The following is a 24,320-nucleotide window of genomic DNA, read 5'->3' as shown; positions in this document are numbered from 1 at the left end:
ATCCCCCATAAACCTCCTGCCCCTCACCTTGAACTTGTGTCCCCTTGTAACTGACCCTTCAACTAAGGGGAACAGCTGCTCCCTATCCATGCCCCTCAATCTTGTACACCTCGATCAGGTCGCCCCTCAGACTTCTCTGCTCCAACAAAAACAACCCAAGTCTATCCAACCTCTCTTCATAACTTAAATGTTTCATCCCAGGCAACATCCTGGTGAATCTCCTCTGCACCCCTTCCAGTGCAATCACATCCTTCCTATAATGTGGCGACCAGAACTGCACACACTACTCCAGCTGTGGCCGCACCAAGGTTCTATATAACTCCAACATGACCTCCCTTCTTTTGTAATCTATGCCTCGATTGATAAAGGCAAGTGTCCCATATGCCTTTTTCACCACCCCACTAACATGCCCCTCCGCCTTCAGAGATCTATGGACACACACACCAAGGTCCCTTTGTTCCTCAGAACTTCCTAGTGTCATGCCATTCATTGAATACTTCCTTGTCAAATTACTCCTTCCAAAGTGTATCACCTCACACTTTTCAGGGTTAAATTCTATCTGCCACTTATCTGCCCATTTGACCATCCCATCTATATCTCCCTGTAGCCCAAGACACTCAACCTCACTATTAACCACCCGGCCAATCTTTGTGTCATCCGCAAACTTACTAATCCTACCCCCCACATAGTCATCTATGTCGTTTATATAAATGACAAATAATAGGGGACCCAGCACAGATCTCTATGGTAAGCCACTGGACACTGGCTTCCAGTCACTAAAGCATCCTTCTGTCATCACCCCGTCTCCTACAACTAAGCCAATTTTGAATCCACCTTATCAAATTACCCTGTATCCCATGTGCATTTGCCTTCTTTATAAGTCTCCCATGTGGGACCTTGTCAAAGGCTTTGCTGAAATCTATATAAACTACATCAACTGCACTACCCTCATCTACACACCTGGTCACCTCCTCAAAAAATTCAATCAAATTTGTTAGGCATGACCTCCCTCTGACAAAGCCATGCTGACTATCCCTGATCAAACCTTGCCTCTCCTAGTGGAGATAGATTCTCTCCTTCAGAATTTTTTCCAATAGTTTCCCTAGCACTGACGTGAGACTCACTGGCCTGCAGTTCCCTGGCTTATCTCTACAACCCTTCTTAAATAGCGAAACCACATTAGCTGTTCTCCAGTCCTCTGGCACCTCCCCTGTGGCCAGTGAGGAATTAAAAATTTGAGTCAGAGCCCCTGCGATCTCCTCCCTTGCCTCCCTCAGCAGTCTGGAACACAAATCATCTGGACCTGGAGTTCACAACCATTTTGCAGCATACACAAGGGCTTCACAACCATCTTCAAATATGAAATATAACCAGTAGAAAATTTGTTCCAGCCCGTGCAGAAAGGATTGCCTACTCCCGAGCTTCACATTTCTACTTGTGTTTCTGCACGAACATGTGTTAGTCTGATTCTAGGTCTCCATACAGACATAAATATGCGCATTCACATGACTATGCACACCTTAACTTGTGCTTGAAGTTCTCGGTTCAGCCTTCTGTTCTCAGTTTCCAGGACTAAAACCTTGCTCTGTAGGCTGCTCACTTCTGACCAGTTCTTGCTGAACACGGCTCTCCGCTGCTCCCGCAGTTTAGTACTGAGAAAAGAGCAAATGACTGGAGCTTTAAAAATCAAGGCTAACCCCAGAGGCTAGTCTATGGGAGGCAGAGAGGAATTGCTCCACAGAATTCCAGTGCAGGAATGTCCAGACTGTGGCCAGTAATGCATCATGAGATGGGCCTTGTCCAGGTACATATCCTCATTCTTCCAACAATTACCTCAGCTCACACAGGTTACAGTGAGCACATTGCGTTCCGCTATACATCATTAAAGCAGAGAAAAGCTGGATAGAGTCACACTCAGTTAAAAAGTGCTGTCTGAAGGGTTGACCTGGTGTGGAGATGTACATGCTCCCTATTATTTTGGCTCCAAAAGCCAGGACTCACTGGTTGGGAGAAGAGGAGGGTGAGACAGGAGAGTTTTTGTTTAATTTGTTCATGGCATGTGGGCGTCGCTGGCTATGCCAGCATTTAGTGCCCCTAATTGCCCTAGTTTAGAGGGCATTTAAGAGTCAACCACATTGTTGTTGGTCTGGAGTCACATGTAGGCCAGGCCAGGTAAGGACGGCAGATTTCCTTCCCTAAAGAACATTAGTGAACCAGATGAGGTTTTACGACAATCAGCAATGGTTTGATGGTCATCATCAGACTTCTAATTCCAGATTTTTATTGAATTCAAGTTCCACCATCTGTCTTGGTGGGATTCGAACCCGGGTCCCCAGAGCATTACCCAGTGACAATATCAATAAACCACCACCTCCCCTTGAGGGGTTACAGGAGGTGCTCACTTCCTGATTTTTGGTTTCGTGATCCATAGACTCGGAACTGCCCAGTGACCTGAAGGATTCTGGATTCCATAGCTCTAGTCTGTGCTAAATTCACCAATCTCAGCTTGGACGTTCCAAGTTAGCCATAGTGTTCATGGGATAACGAGGGGAGGATCCAGCTACATACAGGGGTCTTGTTGTTGATCTTCATCCAGGAACCCCTATTAACAGGATCATACTTCACTGAGGTGGCCACAGTAGAGTAATAACAGGATGGAATGCACTGATTCTCACACGGGGAACAGTATACGAGAAGGACCAGAGATCATCAACTGGTATAAACAGTGAACTCACCAATCAGTACCCCCACCACACTGCCAGACTTCAATATCTCATTTCACTCATCAGTAAAGAAGAAACTTGGAATTCTTTCACAATCTCAGGATGCCCTCAAGTGTTTTCTAGCCAATGAAGTTTGGTCACTGTTGTAATGTAAGGACACAGCAGCCAATTTGCACACAGCAAGGTCCCACAAAAAGCAATGAAATCAATGACCACATAATCTGCTTTACGTGCTGATTGAGGGATAAATAAGGGCCAGAGAGCCAAGGAGAATTCCCCTGCTCTTCTTCGAATAATGGCTACTGGATCTTTTACCTGCGGACAGTACAGCGCACCCCCCTCCCCCTCCCAGTACTGGCCTGCCAAAAGTGTGATTTCCCGCCCCCCCCCCCCACCCCACAACAGTATGGCACACCCCCCCCACCGGCAATTTGAAAGGGACTGTAGCTTTTTTAGTCGCTGAACTTACATTTCCTGCTGCAGGTCTTTTACCTGCAGCTGCGTTGTCTCAAGGAGCTTCTGGAAGGCCACTCGCAGCTCAGCCACAGTCCGCAAAAGGGTATCTTCAACTTCTGAAGGCGGGAAAAGAAATCAACTTCATTAAGAGCTGCATTGGGCACAAACAGGGAGGCTGCAAACAAACCAATTTCCCAAATAGTACAAAACTGGATGTCTGAACTGGACCCAAGGCCTGGCCAACTTGGGGATGTCTGCCAGCGCAAAGGGCAGTTGCAGCATTGTGGTACTAAATGTCACTAGCACGCTCAAACCATTTATTGAAATCTCAGTGCAATATTAGCAAACAATAGGTTCATATCAAAATCCTCCTCACCCTTCTCCAACAGGGATACTAACCAATTAAAAAGAAACTAGAGGAACATGGGAGAAGGGAGACATCAGATCAGGCTCAGCTGTGAAGCCATTCACTGCTGAATAGCTTCCCAGTGCCAAGGATAACACATGAGAGTGATTGCTTCATGGGTTACTGGAGGGCTGCTGGGTCAGCAGGTAGAAATGTTCCTGGCCAATGATTAATTGTGTTCTGCACTAACCCTGTTTGGGATTGAAATGCAATTATGTACTAAAGGTCCTACCTGGCTTGCTGTATTCATGTGACCTCTGATGAGGCAAAAGCTGGGGCAGCCACGTTACATTCAGTTCTAATAAAGATATTGCACTAGAAGCAATGTACTCTTTGAGCTCATTACAAACCCAGAGAGATAGGAGCCTGTTCTGCCCGTTTTCTGCTGCTCAAAACCTATCAGTCTATTCACCCAAATAATGTCACAGTGAAAGAAAAACTGTAGCAACACTTCACCCGTTTTCTTAGGAGTTATGGGCTCAACTCTCGTGAAAGCACCGTGACAACTTCCAATGTCAAGAGAAGCTTCTTCATTACGCTCTGCAAAAACAGAGTTAAAAAGATTACACAAACACAGCTCCACACAGCACGTAAACATCAGCAAACCTTACAGAGCACAGAGAAGCAACGGGAAAGCAAAAGGCAACCATCACAGGCAACGAGGCAGAGGGTTGAGAGAGGAAATTCCAGAGGTTGGTGCTGTAATGGCTGGGAACTTTGACTAGGGGTGGTGGGGGGAGGGATGTGGAAGTGCAAAATCCAAATAGTATTCAGGATGGGAAGACCAGTCAGAAGAATAAATGATATGGGCTTTGGATGTGGGGCACAAGAGGTTCGGGATGGGCGTACATCACGTGAGGATTTATAAACAATGAGAATTTGAAATTCAATGCATTGGGATGCTGCACAGAGTCAATTGACACAGGCTGACATAGGCCTGCAGAGCTTCCAATAAGCATCCAAGGGAATCAAAATATTCTGTTTCATTCCAGTATGACCATTCAGAAGGTTTGCAAGATATCAGAAAGGACATTCATACTCCCACCGTGACACTACACTCCATATTGCTCCCAGGACAGTTACAGCACAGGGTTAGATACAGAGTAAAACTCCCTCGATCCTGCCCCCATCAAACACTCCCAGGGCAGGTACAGTGTGGGTCGATCAGTGCCTCCATAAAAGCAAGCTGCAGCTGGTTATTTCAGTGATACTGTGGTTATTTGTGCCAGCATTTTACCTGGTGGATTCAGCATTGTTGGCCCAATAGGAACAAAGGCGCTATGGTCACTCCTGATGTCACACAGAGTCCCTTCCTGAGGCTCTGTGAAATAGATGGTAGGAATAGAAGAGACAAATGTCAGCGATGCAGTAACCAAACAGTACAGTTCCATACCAACACAACAACAAAGCTGTCTTCAAACTCCTGAAGGTGCTGCCTTATCATACGAACATACAAATTAGGAGCAAGAGTAGGTCACTCGACCCTTCTAGCCTGTTCTGCCATTCGATGGGATCACGGCTGATCTGATTGTAATCTCAACTCTACATTCCCAGCCACCCCCGATAACCTTTAGCCCCCTTGCTTATCAAGAATCTATCTAGCTCTGCCTTAAAAATATTCAAAGACTCTGCTTCCACTGCCTTTTGAGGAAGAGAGTTCCAAAGACTCATGGCCCTCAGAAAAAAATTCTCCTCACCTCTGTTTTAAATGGGTGACCCCTTATTTTTAAACAGTGGCCCCTAGTTCTAGATTTTCCCACAAGAGGAAACATCCTCTCCACATCCACCCTGTCAAGACCCCTCATGATCTTAAAGGTTTCAATCAAGTCACCTCTTATTCTTCGGAACTCCAGCGGATACAAGCCTAGCCTGTCCTACCTTTCCTCATTAGACGACCCTCCCATTCCAAGTATTAGTTTAGTAAACCTTCTCTGAACTGCTTCCAATACATTTACATCCTTCCTTAAATAAGGAGACCAATACTGTACGCAGTACTCCAGATGTGGTATCGCCAATGCCCTGTATAACTGTAGCATATCCTCCCTACTTTTGCATTCAATTCCCCTCGCAATAAAAGATAACATTATACTAGCTTTCCTAATTACTTGCTTACCTGCATACCAGCCTTTTGCGATTTACGCTCTAGGATGCCTAGATCCCTCTGATTTCAGAGCTCTGCAATTTCTCACCATTTAGATAAATTGCTTCTTTTTTATTTTTCCTGCCAAACTTGACAATTTCACACTTTCCCACATTGTACTTCATTTGCCAGGTCTTTTCCCATTCAATCTATCTATATCCCTTTGTAGCCTCCTTATATCCTCTTCGCAACTTACTTTCCTGCCTATCTTTGTGTAATCAGAAAATTTAACAACCATACCTTTGGTCCCATTATCCGAGCCATTTACATAAATTGTAAAAAGTTGAAGCCCCAGCAATGATCCCTGTGGCGCACCACTTGTAACATCTTGCCAACCAGAAAAAGACCCATTTATGCCTACCCTCTGTTTCCTGTTAGCCAGCCAATCTTCTATGCATGCAAGTATGTTAACCCCTACACCATGAGCTTTTATTTTTCCGCAATAACCTTTGATGTGGCACCTTATCAAATACCCTCTGGAAATCCAAGTACAGAACATCCACCGGTTCCCCTTTATCCACAGCATGTGTTACTTCTTCAAAGAACTCTAATAAATTGGTTAAACATGATTTCCCTTTCACAAAACTATGTTGACTTTGCCTGATTACCCTGAATTTTTCCAAGTTCCCTGCTACATTATTTTTAATAACAGCTTCTAACATTTTCCCTATGACAAATGTTACACTAACTGGCCTATAGTTTCCCACTTTCCGTCACCCTCCCTTTTTGAATAAAGGAGTTACATTTGCTAATTTCCAATCTAATGGAACCTTCCTTCAATCTAGGGAATTTTGGAAAGTTAAAAAAAAACACACCAACTATCTCACCAGCCACTTCTTTTAAGACCCTAGGATGAAGTCCACCAGGGCCCAGGGACTTGTCAGCCTGCAGCTCCAACAATTTTCTCAGTACCACTTCCCTGGTGATTATAATTGCCCCTCCCACCCCAAGTTCCTCCCTCCCATTTCCTGATTTACAGCTATTTCTGGGATGTTACTTGTATCCTCTACAGTGAAAACCGATGCAAAATACTGGTTCAATTCATCTGCCATTTCCTTGTTTTCCATTATTAATTCCCCAGACTCACTTTCTATAGGACTAAACTCACTTTGTTAACCCTTTTCTTTTTTAAATGAGTGGAAGCTTGTCTTTATATTTTGAGCTAGCTTTCTCTATACTCTAATTTTTACTTCCTTATAAATCTTTTGGTCATTCTTTGCTGTTTTTATATTCTGTCCAATCTTCTGACCTGCCACCCATCTTTGCGCAATTATATGCTTTATCTTCAACTTTTTTAGTTAATCATGGATGGTGGGTTCTTGCTTTGGAATTTTTCTTTCTGGTTAGAATGCGTCTGTTCTGTGTATTCTGAAATATCACCTTACATGCCCACCACTGCATCTATATTGACCTATCCCTTAACCTAATTTGCCAGTTCACTTTAACTAGCAGTACTTTCATAATTGCCCTTATTTAAGTTTAAAATACTAGTCTTGGAACCGCTCTTCTCTCCCTCAAATTGAAAGTAAAATTCAATCATGTTACGATCACTGCTACCTAGGGGCAAGTTCACTGTGAGGTCATTAATTAATCCTATCGCACTGCACATTACCAGGTCTAGTATGGCCTGCTCTCTGGTTGGTGCCAGAATGTGCTAGTCTAAGAAACTATCCCAAAAACAATCTATGAATTCCTCATCTAGGCTACCTTTGCCCATATGATTTTCCCAGTCTATATGCAGATTAAAATCCTCCATGATTATCACCATACCTTTCTGACAAGCTCCCATTATTTCTTCCTTTATACCCCATCCTGCTGTATGGTTATCGTTAGGGGGCATGTACACCACTCCCACAAGTGACTTCTTGCCTTTATAATTTCTCATCTCTACCCAAACTGTTTCTGCATCCTGGTTTCTTGAACTTAGGTCATCCCTCTCTAATGTACTAATACCATCATTAATTAACAGAACCATCAGTAGTGGCAGTTCCACCACTGCCCTCTGGTATCTCAGTCAGTAGCCATGCTCCATGTGTGAACCTAGACAGTTAGAAAGATATTTGACTGCAAAACAAGATCACAGCCATCGGCAAGACAAATAGAATCCATTTGGATGGAGAGAAAAGATGTTAAAGGACCAACCACAGTAATAGTGGTAGCCTATCGACCACCTCACAGTGGAAGGAGGTGGGGGAAGAAATATGCAAACAAGTTAGGGAATTGAATAAAAAACAAAATAATAATCATTGGGTATTTCAATTACCCTGATGTTAAATTGGACAGAAGAGATGGGTAAGAGGGATAAAGGAATGAAGCTCCTACAATGCGTGCAGGAATCCTTTCTAACCCAATATGTAAAAATCCCAAGGGAAGATTGGCAATAGGATCTAGTAACGGGGCATGACCTAGAGCAAATAAGAGAAATAAAATTAGGGGAACATCTAGTGATGATAACATAATATGCTACAGAGAAGAATGACAAAAACCAGGTTAATAGATTAGAGAAAAGCCGATTTCGAAGGGCTGAAAATTTGGGAAAATAAAATGGGCAACTTTATTACTTGAGAAAAAGGAGCAGGGGTAGGTCATTCAGCCCCTCGAGCCGGCTCCACTATTTAAGGTGATCATGGCTGATCCAAATATGGCTTTAACGCCACTTTGTTGCCTGTCCCACTGCACAACCCCCCATCCCCGAATAACCCTTGACTCCCTTGTTGTTCAAAAATCTATCTAACTCAGCTTTGAATATATTCAATGACCCAGCCTCCATTGCTCTCTGGGGAAGAGAATTCCAAACACTAATGGCCCTCAAAAGAGAAGAAATTCCTCCTCATCTCTGTCTTAAATGGGAAACCTCGTATTTTAAACTGTGCCCCCCTAGTTCTAGATTCTACCACGAGATCATGCTTGTTGCGATTTTTTGGTTCATGGTTCATGTGTTTAATACATTTTTAAAATTCATTTCCAAGATGTGAGCGTCGCTGGCTAGGCTAGCATTTATTGCCCATCCCTAATTGCCCTTGAGAAAATGGTGGTGAGCTGTCTTCTTGAACCACTGCAGTCCCTGTGGTGTAAGTACACTCACAGTACTGTTAAGGAACAGGAACAGTGATATATTCCCAAGTCAGGATGGTGAATGGCTTAGAGAAGAACTTCCAGGTGGTGGTGTTCCTATGGGCAGAATTTTGCCGTTGGAGAGCAGGGGGCGGGGCCCACTTGCTGACGCGTAAAATGACGCAGGATAACGTCAGGCAGAACCCCCAACGTCATCCCGCCCCATTTAAATTTTCAGGAAGGCGGGGGCGCAGCAAAATCAGCTGCAGGCCCGCCGACCTGTCAATAGCCAATTGAGGCCATTGACAGGATCATTTAAACAATTAAAGGACCTGCCCGTCCAACCTTAAGGTTGACGGGCAGGCCAGGAGCCCCGGCAGCAAATAGAGAAAACATGAAACCTCATCCAGCGGCGGGATGAGGTGTCATGCAGCGTTTTAAAAATTTTAATAAAGTTTTTCTGTAGATTATGAACATGTCCCATCTCATGTGACATTGTCACGAGGGGGACATGTTAGGGAACTTTAAAAAAAATATTTTTAATATTTTTCAAAGCGGAAGCGATCTCCCTGAGGCTGCACTTAGCCTCAGGGAGATGTGCGCTCTTTCATGCGCATGCGCAAAAGAGCGCACTCTCGCTTTTAGGGATTCCCCCCACCCGCACAGGAAGCGCATAGCGCTTCCCGCCGGATGTCATGCTGGGTGGGCCTTAATTGGCCCACCCATGTAAAATGGCAGTGTGGCCCGCTTCGCTGGTGGGGATCGGCTCGCCGCCCGCCAGAGATTGGGTCAGGCTCGCCCGACAGGCAGAAAATTCTGCCCTGTGTATCTGCTGCCTTTGTCCTTCTGGATGGTAGAAGTTGTGGGTTTAGAAGGTGCTCCCTAAGGAACCTTGGTGAGCTTCTGCATGCACCTTGTAGATGGTACACACTGCTGCTACTGTGCATCTTTGATGGAAGGAGTGAATGTTTGTGGAAGGGGTGCCAATCAAGCGGGCTGCTTTGTCTTGGATGATTGGCACATAAAACTTTAATTCCTAAAACTAACAGTTAATTGTAGAAAATGGGGTACAAATGCAATTAAAGCAAACTTGGAGTCTATTGCACTTCAAGGTTGAGGCCACATTGACTTAAGAGGTTAACAGCTAGAAAAGTAAGATCATTAAACAGTTGGTGGAAAAACTTAATGCATAGCCTATCAATGGGTTTTTTGATGGAGATAGGATGTCTGCAATTCTTGCGGTAAGGGCAGTCCAGAGACTGGATTTGTTTTGTAAGTTCAGCTAAATTAGTTTAAAAACATCTAATAACCCTGAAAGACTGTAAAAATTCATTTCTTTCAATCAGATCAAAGAAGGAATTTGAAACTTAGGATACCTAATCTAAAAGGTCACTTTGAGGACATCCCAGAACGTGCTACGGCATCGTGGGGATGGGTGGAGCTTAGGGAGGCTCTCTGGTTTTAATTTATGTGGGTATTTGCCAATAGTCAGTTGCAGTTGGAACCTGGTGTGGTTTGCAGTTCACTAAGAGATAGCCGAAGTGCATGATAGTTGGCTAGGCCTGCACTGTAAGCCGAGTAAAAAAATTAACTTAACCATTCACCATGTGGAATTCAGGTAAGGCTTAATCTCTGTTTGAGTTTTGAGGGGACAGAATCTGGAAGGTTACCTAATTTGAAACTGGAAGTAATGGAAGAATCTCCAGTGGTCCACACAGAGTCTTTGTGGCAAAGAAAGCAACCAGCAGATTAAGCTTGGAAGTATTGGAAATACAGAATAAGGGACTGAGGTATCCACAGTCAAGAGACGGTAGATGAAAGTTTTACCTCTGAGAATAGCTGAAGCTGTGGAGAATTATTGGCAAACAACAGTGTGGAAAAACAATGGAATAAATTTAAAATGGCATCCAAAGTGCAGAAAAATATATTCCGCTAAAAGGAAAGAGCAAACTAAATACTAGTGAGACTACATGGATTAATAAAGTCAAAAGGAAACAACAGCAGGTAAGGAAAGGGGCACAAACAGCAGAGGAGTGCATGATACGAGAGAATACAGAGATTAGGAGAGAAATCAAAAATAATTAGGAAGGCAAAGAGGAACTGTTGAAATAAATTACCAAAGAACATAAAACAAAGCAGTAAAATATTTTATGGGCACATCAATAAAAAATTGGTAGGCTGTGATGGAAACAGGGCGATTAAAGGGACAGAGAGGATAATTCCACAGGTACTAGGGAGATTGAACTGGTAGACATGAATTAAATAATGAGATGGGCAATGAGTTTACAGTTTAATTACAGTTAAAAAGGTGGTGTATTGAACAAGCTAAAACACAGAGGATAAAAAGGCCCTGGTTTGGATGGATTGCATCCATGTATTTTAAAAGAATCCAGGGAGGAGATAGCAGAGGCATTACAGGTACAACGTCAGAACTGAGGCTATGCCAGATTTCAGATCTTGCTGGGTTTCGGGTCAGGCGTGGCTCCGGTCAAGCCGGACCGGGTCACTTGCAGCATGGGAATAGACTGGTGCACAAAGTAGCGAAGTGGATAACTCATCCAACACCACACCACGCCAATGCAGTGCCTAGCCAAATTGTCCAACTAAGTTAGTTTTTGAGTAAAAATTTTTATTCAATGAAAATTGACACATGGCACATTCTAAAAATCTCTCGCTTTTTGACAGTGGATTTGAGACACGGTACCTGTACTGCTCACATTTAATATTTCATAAGAAAAAGAGGTAGTACCAGAGAACTGGCAGATAGCGAATATAATCCCTATATTTAAAGGGGACAGAACAAGTCCAGGCAATTATACGCCAGTCGGCTTAACATCGGTGGTTAGAAAAATAGTAGAATTCCGACTAAGAGAGAGAATAGAAGAACATCTAGAAACAAAAAAATTAACAGTGAATATTCAGCATAGATTTCAAAAGAGATCTTACCTGACTGACTGAATTGAATTTTTTAAGGAGATAACAGAGAGAGTAGACAGTGGTAATCCAGATAAATCGCATCTACTGTATGTTCAAAAGTCTTCAACAAGGTGCTTTTTTAAAAAATTCATTCACGGGATGTGGGCTTCATTGGCTGGGCCACCATTTATTGCCCATCCCCAATTGCCCTTGAGAAGGTGGTGAGCCACCTTCTTGAACCGCTGCAGTCCCTGTGGTGTAGGTACACCCACAATGCTGTTAGGGAGGGAGTTCCAGGATTTTGACCCAACAACAGTGAAGGAACAGATATATGTTTCCATGTCAGGATGGTGAGTGGCTTGGAGGGGAACTTCCAGGTGGTGGTGTTCCCATCTATCTGCTGCCCTTATCCTTACAAATGGTAGTGGTTGTGGGTTTGGAAGGTGCTGTCTAAGGAGCCTTGGTGAATTCCTGCCGTGCATCTTGTAGATGGCACACACTGCTGCTACTGTGCGTCGGTGGTGGAGGGAGTGAATGTTTGTGGATGGGTGTCAATCAAGCGGGCTTTGTCCTGGATGGTGTCAAGCCAGTGTTGTGGGAGCCGCACTCATCCAGGCAAGTGGAGAGTATTCCATCACACAGCTGACTTGCACCTTGTAGATGATGGGCAGGCTTTGGGGAGTCAGAGGGTGAGTTACTTGTCACATGATTCCTAGCCTCTGACCTGCTCTTGTAGCCACAGTATTTATATGACTAGTCCAGTTCATTTTCTGGCCAATGGTAACCCCCAGGATGTTGATAGTGGGGGATTCAGTGATGGTAATGCTATTGAACTATTGAACGTCAAGGGGTGATTGTTAGATTCCCTCTTGTTGGAGATGGTCATTGCCTGGCACTTATATGGTGCAAATGTTGCTTGCCACTTGTCAGCCTAAGCCTGGATATTGTCCAGGTCTTGCTGCATTTGGACATGGTCTGCTTCAGTATCTGAGGAGCCGCGAATAGTACTGAACATTGTGCAATCAGCAAACATCCCCACTTCTGACCCTACGATGGAAGGAAGGTCATTGATGAAGCGCTGAAGATGGTTGGGCCGAGGACACTGCCCTGAGGAACTCCTGCATTGTTGTCCTGGAACCAAGACAACCGACTTCCAACAACCAGAACCATCTTCCTCTGTGCTAGCTATGACTCCAACCAGTGGAGAGTTTTACCCCTGATTCCCACTGACCCCAGTTTTGCTAGGGCTCCTTAATGTCACAGTCGGTCAAATGCGGCCTTGATGTCAGGGACAGTCACTCTCACCTCAGGAGTTCAGCTCTTTTGTCCCTGTTTGAACCAAGGATGTAATGAGGTCAGGAGCTGAGTGGCCCTGAAAGAACCCAAACTGAGCGTCAGTGAGCAAGTTAATGCTAAGCAAGTGCCCTTGATAGTACTGTTGATGAACCCTTTCATTACTTTACTGATGATCGAGAGTAGGCCGATGGGGCAGTAATTGGCCGGGTTGGATTTGTCCTGCTTTTTGTGTGCTGGACATACCTGGGCAATTTTACACATAGCCGGGTAGATGCCAGTGTTGTAGCTGTACTGGAACAGCTTGGCTCGGTGCGCAGCAAGTTCTGGAGCACAAATCTTCAACACTATTGCCGGAACATTGTCAGGTCCCATAGCCTTTGCACTATCCAGTGCCTTCAGCCGTTGCTTTATGTCGTGTGGAATGAATTGAATTGGCTGAAGACTGGCATCTGGGATCCTGGGGACCTCTGGAGGAGGTAGAGATGGATCGTCCACTCGGCATTTCTGGCTGAAGATTGTAGCAAATGCTTCAGCTTTATCTTTTGCACTGATGTGCTGGTCACCCCCATCATTGAGGATGGGGGTATTTGTGAAGCCTCCTCTCCCATCGAGTTGTTTAATTGTCCACCACCATTCATGACTGGATGTAGCAGGACTGCAGAGCTTAGATCTGATCCACTGGTTGTGGGATTGCTTAGCTCTGTTTCTCATTTGCTGCTAATGCTGTTTGGCACGCAAGTAGTCCTGTGTTGTAGCTTCACCAGGTTGACGCCTCATTTTTAGGTATGCCTGGTGCTGCTCCTGGCATGCCCTCCTGCACTCTTCATTGAACCAGTGTTGATCCCCTGGGTTTGATGGTAATGGTAGAGTGGATGAATATGCCGGGCCACGAGGTTACAAATTGTTAAGAGTACAGTTCTACTGCTGCTGATGGCCCACATCACCTCATGAATGCCCAGTCTCGAGTTGCTAGATCTGTTCGAAATTTATCTACTGCCCATGGTGGTAGAGCCACACAACATGATAGAGGGTATCCTCAAAGTGAAGACAGGACTGTGCCTCCACAACAATTGTGTGGTGGTCACTCCTACCGATACTATCATGGACAGATGGTTCTGCAACAGGCAGGTTCGTGAGGAGGAGGTCAAGTATGTTTTTCCCTCTTATTGGTTCCCTCAACACGTGCTCCAGACCCAGTCTAGCAGCTATGTCCTTTAGGACTTGGTCAGTAGTGGTGCTACCAAGCCACTCTTGATGATGGACATTGAAGTGCCCTACCCAGAGTACATTTGGCACCCTTGCCACCCTCAGTGCTTCCTCCAAGTGGTATTCAACATGGAGGAGCATTGAATCATCAGCTGAGGGAGGGCGGTACATGGTAATTAGAAGGAGCTTGCCATGTTTGACCTGATACCATGAGACTTCATGGGGTCTGCAGTCAATGTTGGGGGACTCCCAGGGCAGCTGTCTCCCGACTGTATACTACTGTGCCACCACCTCTGCTGGGTCTGTCCTGCTGGTGGGACAGGACATACCCATGGATGGTGACTGTGGTGTCTGGGACATTATCTGTAAGATATGGTTCCGTGAGGATGATTATGTCAGGCTGTTGCTCGACTAGTCTGTGAGACAGTTGTCCCAATTTTGGAACCAGATGTTAGTAAGGAGGACTTTGCAGGGTTGACAGGGCTGAAATTGCAGTTGTTGTTTCCAGGACCTAGGTTGATGCCGGGTGGTCCATCCAGTTTTATTCCTTCTGAGACTTTGTAGCAGTTTGCTACAACTGAGTGACTTACTAGGCCATTTCAAAGGACATTTGAGAGTCAACCATGTTGCTGTGGATCGAGAGTCACATGTAGGCCAGACCAGTTAAGGACAGCAGGCTTCCTTCCCTAAAGGACATTGGTGAACCAGGTGGGTTTTTAATGACAATGGATGATGGTTTCAAGGTCAGTTACTGACACTAGCTTATTTATTGAATTTAAATTCCATCAGCTTCTCCTGGGCCTCTGGATTACTAGTCCAGTGACATTACCACCATGCCACCATCTCCACCTGTTCACAATTTGGACTTTGGAATCAAAAACACTTTAAATTTGCAGATGACACCAAATCGCAAGTGGTGGGGGGGGGAAGGCACGTGCACAGGGGAAGAAATAGTCAATACTGAGTTGAGCTGCAACAAGTTACAGGAGGAGGACATTAATAAACTTGTAGAATAGACAAATAATTGACAAATGAAATTCAACATAGATAAATATGAATTTGTGCATTTTGGTGGGAAGGGTAGGGAGGCCACTTATTACTTGGAAGGTGCAAGTTTAGGTGGGAGAGAAGATCAAAGGGATCTCCAAGCACAAATACAGGAATCGCTAAAAACCGTGCCACAGGTTAGCAAGGCCATTTTAAAAAAGCAAAGCAAGCACCAAATTTTATTTCTAGAGGGATAGAATTTGAAAAGTAGGGAAGCTATGCTGAATCTGTACAGAACTTTGGTTAGAACACACAGTCTGCTGTGTGCAGTTCTGGTCACCATATTATAAAAAGGATATAAAGGCATTGGAGAAGGTTTACAAGGATGATATCAGAAATGTGTGGGTATACACATCAGGAAAGGAGTGACAGGCTGGGTGTCTCTTGAAAAAGGAGACTGAGGAGTGACCTAATAGAATTAGCCTTTTGTAAAATTCAGAAGGTTTTGATAGAGTGGAGACAGAGAAAATGTTTCCTCTTGAGGGAAAGAGCATAACTAGAGATCGTCAATATAAGATAATCACTAAGAAATTCAAGAGGGAATTTAAAAGAAACTTCTTTACCCAGAGTGTGGTGACAATGTGGAACTTGCTGCCACAGGAAGCGGTTGAAGCCAATAGTATAGATACATTTAAGGGGAAATTAGACAAACATTCGAGGAAGAAGGGAATGGAGGGTTAGAATGATAGATTTAGAGAAGGGAGATGATGGTGTAGTGGTACTGGCACTGGACTAGTAATCTAGGAGGTACAAGATAATGCTCTGGAGACAGGTTTCAAATCCCACTGCGGCAACTGGTGGAATTTGAATTCAGTTAATAAATCTGGAATTGAAAGCTCACCATGGAACTATCATTGATTGTTGTAAAAGCCCAAGGAAATCTGCCACCCTTTCCTAGTCTGGCCTACGTGACTCCAGACCCACAGCAATAAAACTGACTCTTAACTGACATCCGAAATGGCTTAGCAAGCCACTCAGTTCAAGGGCAATTAGGGATGGACAAATGCTAGTCTTGCTAGTGATGCCTACATCCCATGAAAGAATAAATAAAATGAAAAAAGATGGGAGGAAGCCCAAGTGGATCATTAACACCAGCATGGACTTGTTGGGCTGAATGGCCTGTTTCTGTGCCATATATCCTGGGTAATCCTACATTAGGTTTCACAGCCGAGCACCCACTGCATCCAACAAGATTGGCTGGGTAAATAGTCAGGAGGTATTCCATTGATGAGCTGCAGGTTGATGTCCCCACGTACACTATCAATGACACTGGTTTTGTTTTACTCTGTGCATTGAGGGCACTGAGAAAAGGTTTAAATTACAGGAGATCTTCACCCCCTCAGTCTGGGTAGGAACCAAAGCCAGGAAAAGAAGAGCAATTTCTCACCCAACCCCCAATCAGCTTCCACCCCCCTCCCGTGATTTACCTTTGCTGGATTGGGCGATATCCTGTGTTTCCTTTGCCTCTTCCTCTGTTTGGGATACAGAGGGCAGTTGGTCAGTCTTAGCAACAGCCACCAGATGATTCTTGAGAAAACAAAGTACCAAAGATGATGGAAATTTCAGGCACCGCACTGATACCAAAATTAGCCAATACAAAATCTTAAAAGGATTAAAAAAAAAATTACCCCAGAAAATTACCAACTTTGAACAGACCCACTGACCCAGGTTTCCCCCCACCCCCACTGACACAGGCCTCTGCCTCCCCCAGACCAGGTCCCCCCCTACTCCCACCCCAGATGCATTGACTCAGGTTTCCTCCATCTTAGACCCATTGGTCCACTGTTTGGAGCTGATGAGACATTAAACCATGGTCCCCTCTGCCCTCCTGGGTGTTAGGGATTCCATCCCGTCAATGGGCGAAAAGCAGGCAGTTTTCCCCAGTGTCCAGTCTAATATTTATCCCTCAACTAAAGTTCCCAAAAACATATCATCAGTCATTAACTCATTGCTGTTTATGGGAGCTTGCTGTGCAAAAGTTGGTTGCCATATTTCCTCCATTGGCTGATGATGTACCTAGCAGTGAAACACTGTGCAGTGTTGAGGTTGTGAAAGGTGCTATATAAGTGCAAGCTCTTTCTTCTCAATTGACAATTTGATTGCTCACCTTTGACTGTCAGCCTCTTTTAACCTTGAAGTTGCCTCAGCAATTCTTCATCTTCCAAATAACAGTAAAATTCTCAAACTTGCATACAGCATTATTTAATAACTTAAGTCCCATCAGCTCTAAGTATTTATCTCAGTTAATGTCGGTCACATTGGGGAACTGGTTTTTGATGTACTGGTGGGAGGTGGGTGGTGGTGAGCTGTAATGAATGTCAGTGGAGTCAGGGTTAGTGACCTGGGATCAGCGATTATTGCAGCTAATTAGGTTAATTCAACTGTACAACTGCGCTAGAACTCTCAGCTGCCTCCAGACTAACCACTTATTTTTCCTTTGCTCCTCTGAAGAGGGCTACAGTTCCTCAAGCAGCCCTAATACCTCAGCTGTGAGCTTAAACAATGAGCATTAGCAAGCTATGGAGGACATCACAACCCAGCCAATGGTTAAACCTATGCATTTTCCTGCAGGGGTCACTGGGCGATGATTAGTTCATCAATCTATTTCATCCAGGCAACAACTTGCATTGATATAACACCTCAATACATTAATCATGGGTGACTTTAATCTTCACGTAGATTAGGAAAATCAAATTGGCAGAGGAGGCCACGAGCAAGAATTCATAGTGTATTCGGGACAGTTTCCTAGAACAATATGTTGTAGATCCAACCAGGGATCAGGCTATTTTGGATCTGGTAATGTGTAATGAGCCAACACCCAAATGTTGTGCTTTTTATAGAATGCCACCAGGCAGTGATCAGCTCAGTGACCCATTTCACAAACTGGGTTATTGGGAACCCTATCTGCTTGTGACCCAGGAAGGCAGATTGCTAAAGAATCCTGAGCAACAGGAGGCTCACCTGCTGCCAGTTCTTTATAGTTGTTCCAGTTGATTTAATGACATCTTGTACTTGAACTTTCAGAACCGAGATCTCTACTGTGGCCTGGTTCATCTGCTGTCCCATCTCCAGCAACATCTCTCGTGCATCCTTCTTAACCGTATCCAGATTTCTTTGGCACTGGTCACACTGAGCCCTGATTATAAATACAGTTTTACTGGTGCAACAATGAAGATTTCACAAGATCAGAGGCAGGTAGTCTTTCTTGTTCAGTCCATGCCGGAGGCAAAACAGAATTCCACCACAGTGAAGGTCACTCCCAAATGCCAGTTCATTGTTTCTATGATTCTCCATTCCTGGTTTTACTGACCTCCACTGCTCCCTGCGACTTTGGCCCACTTTAACCTCCATAGTTCCTTTCAACTTAAATCCCAGCCTATAATCATTGATCTGACACAGCAAGATTCTTTTCTCTAATTTAAATTTCTCATGACTTCACCCCACCCCCCACCCCATCACTGTAACCATCTTCTCCAGCCAAAGAACCCCTCTATCTGGCTCTTGTAAATCTCCCTGTTCATCCCCCACTCCAATCGCTCCACCATGCAGCCTGTACTTGTAACCTTCCTTACTCCTACTGCATCTCAAAACCCACATGCAGGAACCCTTCAGTCACCTCCACCCATCACTCAGTCAGCATTCACTGTGCCCCAGAAAACTTTTGCTTAGCAAGCTCCTATATAACCCAAGTAGCTGTTCAGTATCACTGTGGAACCACATTTGAATAAAATACTTGAGATCAAAGAATTCTACCCATCTGACTCCCTCTTTCTTAACTGTATCCAGCCAACAATCTCGGACTCTGGGCACAGACACACAAGTGCTTTGTTCTGGGTGGAGGGTGGGGTCAGGGAGGGTGCCAGCCCTCTTGCTCGTTCACTTACCGCAGCTCCTCACATTCCAGGTTGCGATCATGCAGGACGTGGACCTGTTCACCGAGCTGCCCCTCCATCTCCATCAGGTGATCACGGGTCACCTTCAGCTCCTGCTCCATAAACTGACACAAGAACAGAACAACAGGATATTCAAGGGTTCACATTCCCAATCATGTAACACAATCAATCTCCATATACATCAATCTCCTCTCCGCAAATTCAGTGATTTCACTATCCCTGTTGTAGTATCGTGTTACACCAACATATAAAAATGCCAGACAGTAAAAGCCCTCCTGCTCCATCCAGCCTCAGAGTCACAATACTTTAAGCATTGCCTTGCAGACATTTCTCAGCCACCCAGAGCTGCAAGATCTCCCAGGATAGACAAGATGAAATACCCAAGGACAATTAGGGGTTGGTGGGTTGGGGAGGTGTGCAGAGGGAAGATAACTGGAAAATTCCTCCCAAACGATCAGAACTAACTGTGAGATCACTCTGGTCCTGATTTACATCACAGGGAATCAAGCTCTTATAGGAGTTGATTCTCTATCGCCCTCCCTTTCCTGAAGGGGACACCTCCATGGAGATCAGGTATCTCACCCAATGACCTGGAACATTGACAGATTACATGCACCATGTTGAATCCTCACCTCGCCCTCACTCACATTCCATCAGGAATCACTGATAGCAACTAGGGGAAGGAGCTCAGAGTGATTCCCCTCCCTCTGTTGCCAAGGGGCACATGGTGCTTTGTTCTGGGTGCAGGATGGGGTCATGGAGGGTGCCAGCCCTCTCAATCATTCTCTCACCGCAGCTCCTCGCATTCCAGGTTGCGATCATGCAGGATGTGAACTTTTTCACCGAGCTGCCCCTCCAACTCCATCAGGTGATCACGGGTCACTTTCAGCAATTGTCATGTCCTTACAGCCCCTCTACCCCTGACCAAGCCAACTCAGTACAAACCAGGGAACAAACTAGTAGCCCTTCCTGTTTGGCTGATCTACACACAAGGTACTGGGAACTTGTGCCTTATTGTGATCACAGCTCCCAAACTACTGGCGCAGCACATAACTGGTAGGAAAACCAGTCCAGAGATCCTGGTTTCACGTGCTCAGCAAGACAGACAAAACAGACACTTTACCTCAGTCCGTGTACACCAAGAAAGGCTCAAAGAATTACAGGGACCTACAGCACAGGAGGCCATTTGGCCCATCATTCCTGTGCTGCCTCCTTGAAAGAGAAATCACATTTAGTCCTACTTCACTCCTTTTTGTCCATAACCCTGCATTCCTTATCAGTCCAGTTCACTTTTAAAATTATTGATGGAATCAGCTTCCACCAGCTTTTCAAGTCAAGCTTTCAAGATCCAGACAACTTCAAAGAAAAATTCTCATCTACTACAGAACTTTTTGCAAGTTGAGTAATGTGGTGGCAGAAGGTATACCAGTTAGTGGAGTGGAGGGTGGGAGGATGCAGTAAATTGGCTGAGAGATCAGAAGGCACAGAGTGCTATGTGGAGCTGGAGGAGGTCACAGAGGGAGACCGAAACAAGGCAGTGGAGGGACTGGATAAATCAATACTCCATGGGAGCCTAGGCTGGGTGGGAATTAGGGAGCTTGGGAGATGGGAACAGCCAGAACAACAAAATCTAACGATAAAGAACGTACAAAACAGTGACAAGTCAACTTTGCGAGAGGTGGAGTTTGACAGAGATAACAAAACTGAGTCTGTCAGAGGCACAAATAAGGATTTCAGCAAAATGGCTTTTAAACAACAGGCAGCAAGCTGAGCTCAGGGTGTTAATCAGCTCCCATCTGGATGTGGTAAATCGGTCCACAGTCTTTTGCACTTTGAGCTAGTTGGACAAGTAATGTTTGAAGGGGCCGTGAGTTTCTAAAAGCTCATCTGTGCCAATAATTGGAGCATAACCCAGTTTCCCGGGAGAAGCTCCAGGGATTCAGGCCATCGCTCTGGAATGCAAGCCAGAAGTAGGCCAGTCTAAAAATGACAGGAGTTCATCTCAAAGGACATGGGTGTGGGAGAGGGGGGTGGTGAAAATGCAAATTCAGATACTGATTAAATGCCCCATTGGCCCCTACTGAGGGTTTGCAATCTTTTGTCATTTTAGTCAAATAAAAAAAGGTATAAAATTTTAAAAGCAGAGACAAGAGAACCAAAGAAAATGGAAATCAGGAGAAAGAAAGGTCACAGAAGCTGCAGGGTGTAAATAAGCAAAGAGAAGAGTGCTCATGTATAATCAGTACCACCCTGGGGAGGCATACTCTTCACTGTTCATCGAGTCAGAGAGTCATTATGTCAGAGAAGGAGCTCATTCAGCCCATCAAGTCCATGCTGGCCCTCTAGAGCAATCCAATCAGTCCCATTCCCTCCCCGCTTCTTTTCCCATAGCCCTGCAAGTATTACTCTGAGCATCCTTCATAGGATCACCCACCTGTTGCTGCTGCAATTTCACCACCAGTCAAACTCTGGACTCCTCAGGATCTCTGAACCAGGGCTAGGGTCTCACACTATCCACCTCAACATTTCCGCACCTCACCCCCACCCCATACTCTCTGATCACCAGTAACACCTCCTGCCTCCAAAACCTAGCTCTGCCACTGCATAAGTTACTATTCATCAAATATCTTAACATCCTGCTCACTTCCCTCCTTCAGGAAGTGTTCCGCAGACCAATGCTCTCTAACTGGAAGTGGCCCTCTGGAGCAATTCAATCAGTCCCATTCCTCTCTTCTATTCCCATAGCCCACAGGCACACAGTAGGGGTTCAAGCATAAACATGCCTCACTGCTTAGCCCTACCTGAGCATGAGGCTTCACACCAGTACTGGGATGTAGTGAATTGAACTACATATGTGCCTTCCCATACAACCCACCACCATTCAACACACTTTGGCCGTTCCCTACTTACCTTATTGTAGTCTGAGATCAATGCAGCCTCAGCCCGCGTGTCGAAGAGTTCTTGTAGCTCCGCATCCTTAAGTGTCAGTGCCTTGGTTAGGCGGGTGACCTCAGTCTGAGACAACACCATTCCTTCCTTCTCGTGTTTCAGTTTATCCAAAGCCTCCTCCAGACTGAGGGAAAAAAATACAACACACCAGTTAAGTTATAAATCAATTTTAAAAGAAACATAGAAAAGGTGACTAAGTAGGGAACCTGCTCCTAATTCCAGATTAATGACATCAAAATTAATTTTGAAATTTGCAATTGACCCCCAGTCTCAACTTTTTGGGGACGGTGTTCCATACTTCCACTCCCCTCTGCATGAAGAAGCACTTCCTGACTTCAGCCCTGAACGGCCTGACTCAAATTTTAAGGTTATGGCCTTTTGTTCTGGGCTGCCCCCACGAGAGGAAATTGCTTCCTTCCCTATCGAATCTTTTAGTTATTATAAACGCCACAAATTAGATCCCTTGAGAATAGAAAATGACAAGCCTAGTCTATGTAACCTGCCCTCATAGTTTAACTCTCTTAGCCCCAGGTATCACTCTGGTGAATCTGTGCTGCACCCCCTCCAAGGCCAATATAGTTTTCCTGAGGTATGGTATCCAGGACTGAACACAATTACTTCAGATAGGGTCCAACTGCAACTTTACATAACTATAATTTCCTCCCTTTGTATTCCAGCACCCTCACAATAAAGGCCCACATTCTATTAACATTTTTGATAATATTCTGTTTGGTTCAGTACCATACACCAAAGTATGGTACTCTCTCAAAGTACTTACAAACATACAAATTAGAAGTACGAGTAAGCCACTCATCCCCTCGAGCCTGCTCTACCATTTAATAAGATCAAGGCTGATCTGATTTTAGCCTCAACTCTGCTTTCCCACCCACCCCCAATAACCTTTCACCACTTAGATTCTTGATAAGCAATCTAGCTCTGCCTTAAAATATTCAAAGGCTCTGCTTTCACCGCCTGTTGAGGAGGAGAGTTCCAAAGACTAACGAACCTCAAAAAAATTCTCATCTCTGTCCTAAATTGGTGACCCCTTATTTTTAAACAGTGACCCCTAGTTCTGAGCCAATGAAGCACAGTAGCTTATGTAGGCAAACATACCAGCCATTCTGCCATTATTACCTTTTCACATTCTCCGTTAGAGTGTCTTCCAGCTCCTTATTCTGTGCTTCACAAGTCTGCAACCTAGGGTAGGGCAGGGAAGACATATTCATACAGTTACAGGCATGAATATTTGCTGCTGCATAATCAATTCATAAAAGCAAACACGCAACTACATCTTACTGAGAAAGCTGACTCACTTCTCTGTCCTCTCGGCTAGTGCTGCCTCAGATAGTTTCAGCGAGGCCTCCATTGTGGCCACCTCCACAAAGTATCTGCTGTTCTCCTTCATCAGCTTGTCACGTTCATCCTCCACCTTGGCTAGCTGATCAGTCATGGTTTCTAGCCCTGAAACGGGTATCAAAGGGTTAAATACTCAGCGACGGATTGTCTCCCCTTTGTCCAGCAGTGAGAAATACAGAAGCAGATGAGCTGATGGTGTCATACCATCACTGACTTCCAGCACCCACCATGTGCAGCCCAGTTTACTACCTGGGTAAAGCAGAGAGCTGCATTTATATAGCAACCATAGGGTAAAACTGATCTTTGGAAGTAGGTGAATCATGAGGCAGTGAATTGACTCCATGTTAAATACTCTGCACAGTTTGCATTTCCACTGAAGTAATGGAAAATAATGGAGTCAACTGGGGAGCTTCTGATTCCATTTCGTGACCATGATTCCACTCTATTGCCAAATAACAATTCTACCACCATTACGTGCCTGTCCCAAAAACACTTCACTGCCAAAGACTTACCTAGGCGAACATGCCAACCATTGGCATGCAACAAAATCTCAAAGAACAACAAAGATTAATCTGCTTTTTGGCAACATGGTTTGAGGGAGGATTGTTGACCAAAACTGCAGGACAGCTCCATGCTCTGCTCTGTGTTATGACCGAGCAGTTGGTAAAGCTGAGTTATTTATTTTTTTTAAATCCCAGAAGAAAACTTTAAACAACTGTCATAACCTATAATTTTAGGTGTTATGTTTGAGATGCAACTCTAAATTCAGGAATCAGACCACCAGTTCTCAAGAGGTTTTATAATAAGCTAAATGAAACATTTTATTAATTTACACAAGTTAAATATATACACATGGCTACAAATTACTACGATCATAA

At 44.6% G+C, this 24,320-nt stretch overlaps 1 protein-coding gene across 1 annotated transcript in view; it reads right to left on the bottom strand.

Moving 5' to 3' along the window:
- spag5 (sperm associated antigen 5) overlaps positions 1-24,320 on the bottom strand; it is a 49,238-nt gene that overhangs the window by 10,088 nt on the left and 14,830 nt on the right. Inside the window, exons 7-16 of the mRNA XM_078548307.1 lie at positions 23,400-23,547; positions 23,221-23,283; positions 22,048-22,210; positions 19,129-19,241; positions 18,206-18,380; positions 16,672-16,771; positions 4,823-4,906; positions 4,042-4,125; positions 3,193-3,295; positions 1,520-1,652 (exon numbers count right to left, since the gene is read on the bottom strand). Coding sequence (XP_078404433.1) covers positions 1,520-1,652; positions 3,193-3,295; positions 4,042-4,125; positions 4,823-4,906; positions 16,672-16,771; positions 18,206-18,380; positions 19,129-19,241; positions 22,048-22,210; positions 23,221-23,283; positions 23,400-23,547 — 1,166 coding nt within the window. The remainder of the gene's footprint in view (positions 1-1,519; positions 1,653-3,192; positions 3,296-4,041; positions 4,126-4,822; positions 4,907-16,671; positions 16,772-18,205; positions 18,381-19,128; positions 19,242-22,047; positions 22,211-23,220; positions 23,284-23,399; positions 23,548-24,320) is intronic.

Source organism: Cetorhinus maximus, chromosome 9 (assembly GCF_964194155.1).
Source record: "Cetorhinus maximus chromosome 9, sCetMax3.hap1.1, whole genome shotgun sequence".
Classification (NCBI taxonomy): domain Eukaryota; kingdom Metazoa; phylum Chordata; class Chondrichthyes; order Lamniformes; family Cetorhinidae; genus Cetorhinus; species Cetorhinus maximus.
This window is presented reverse-complemented; position numbering and strand designations above follow the sequence as displayed.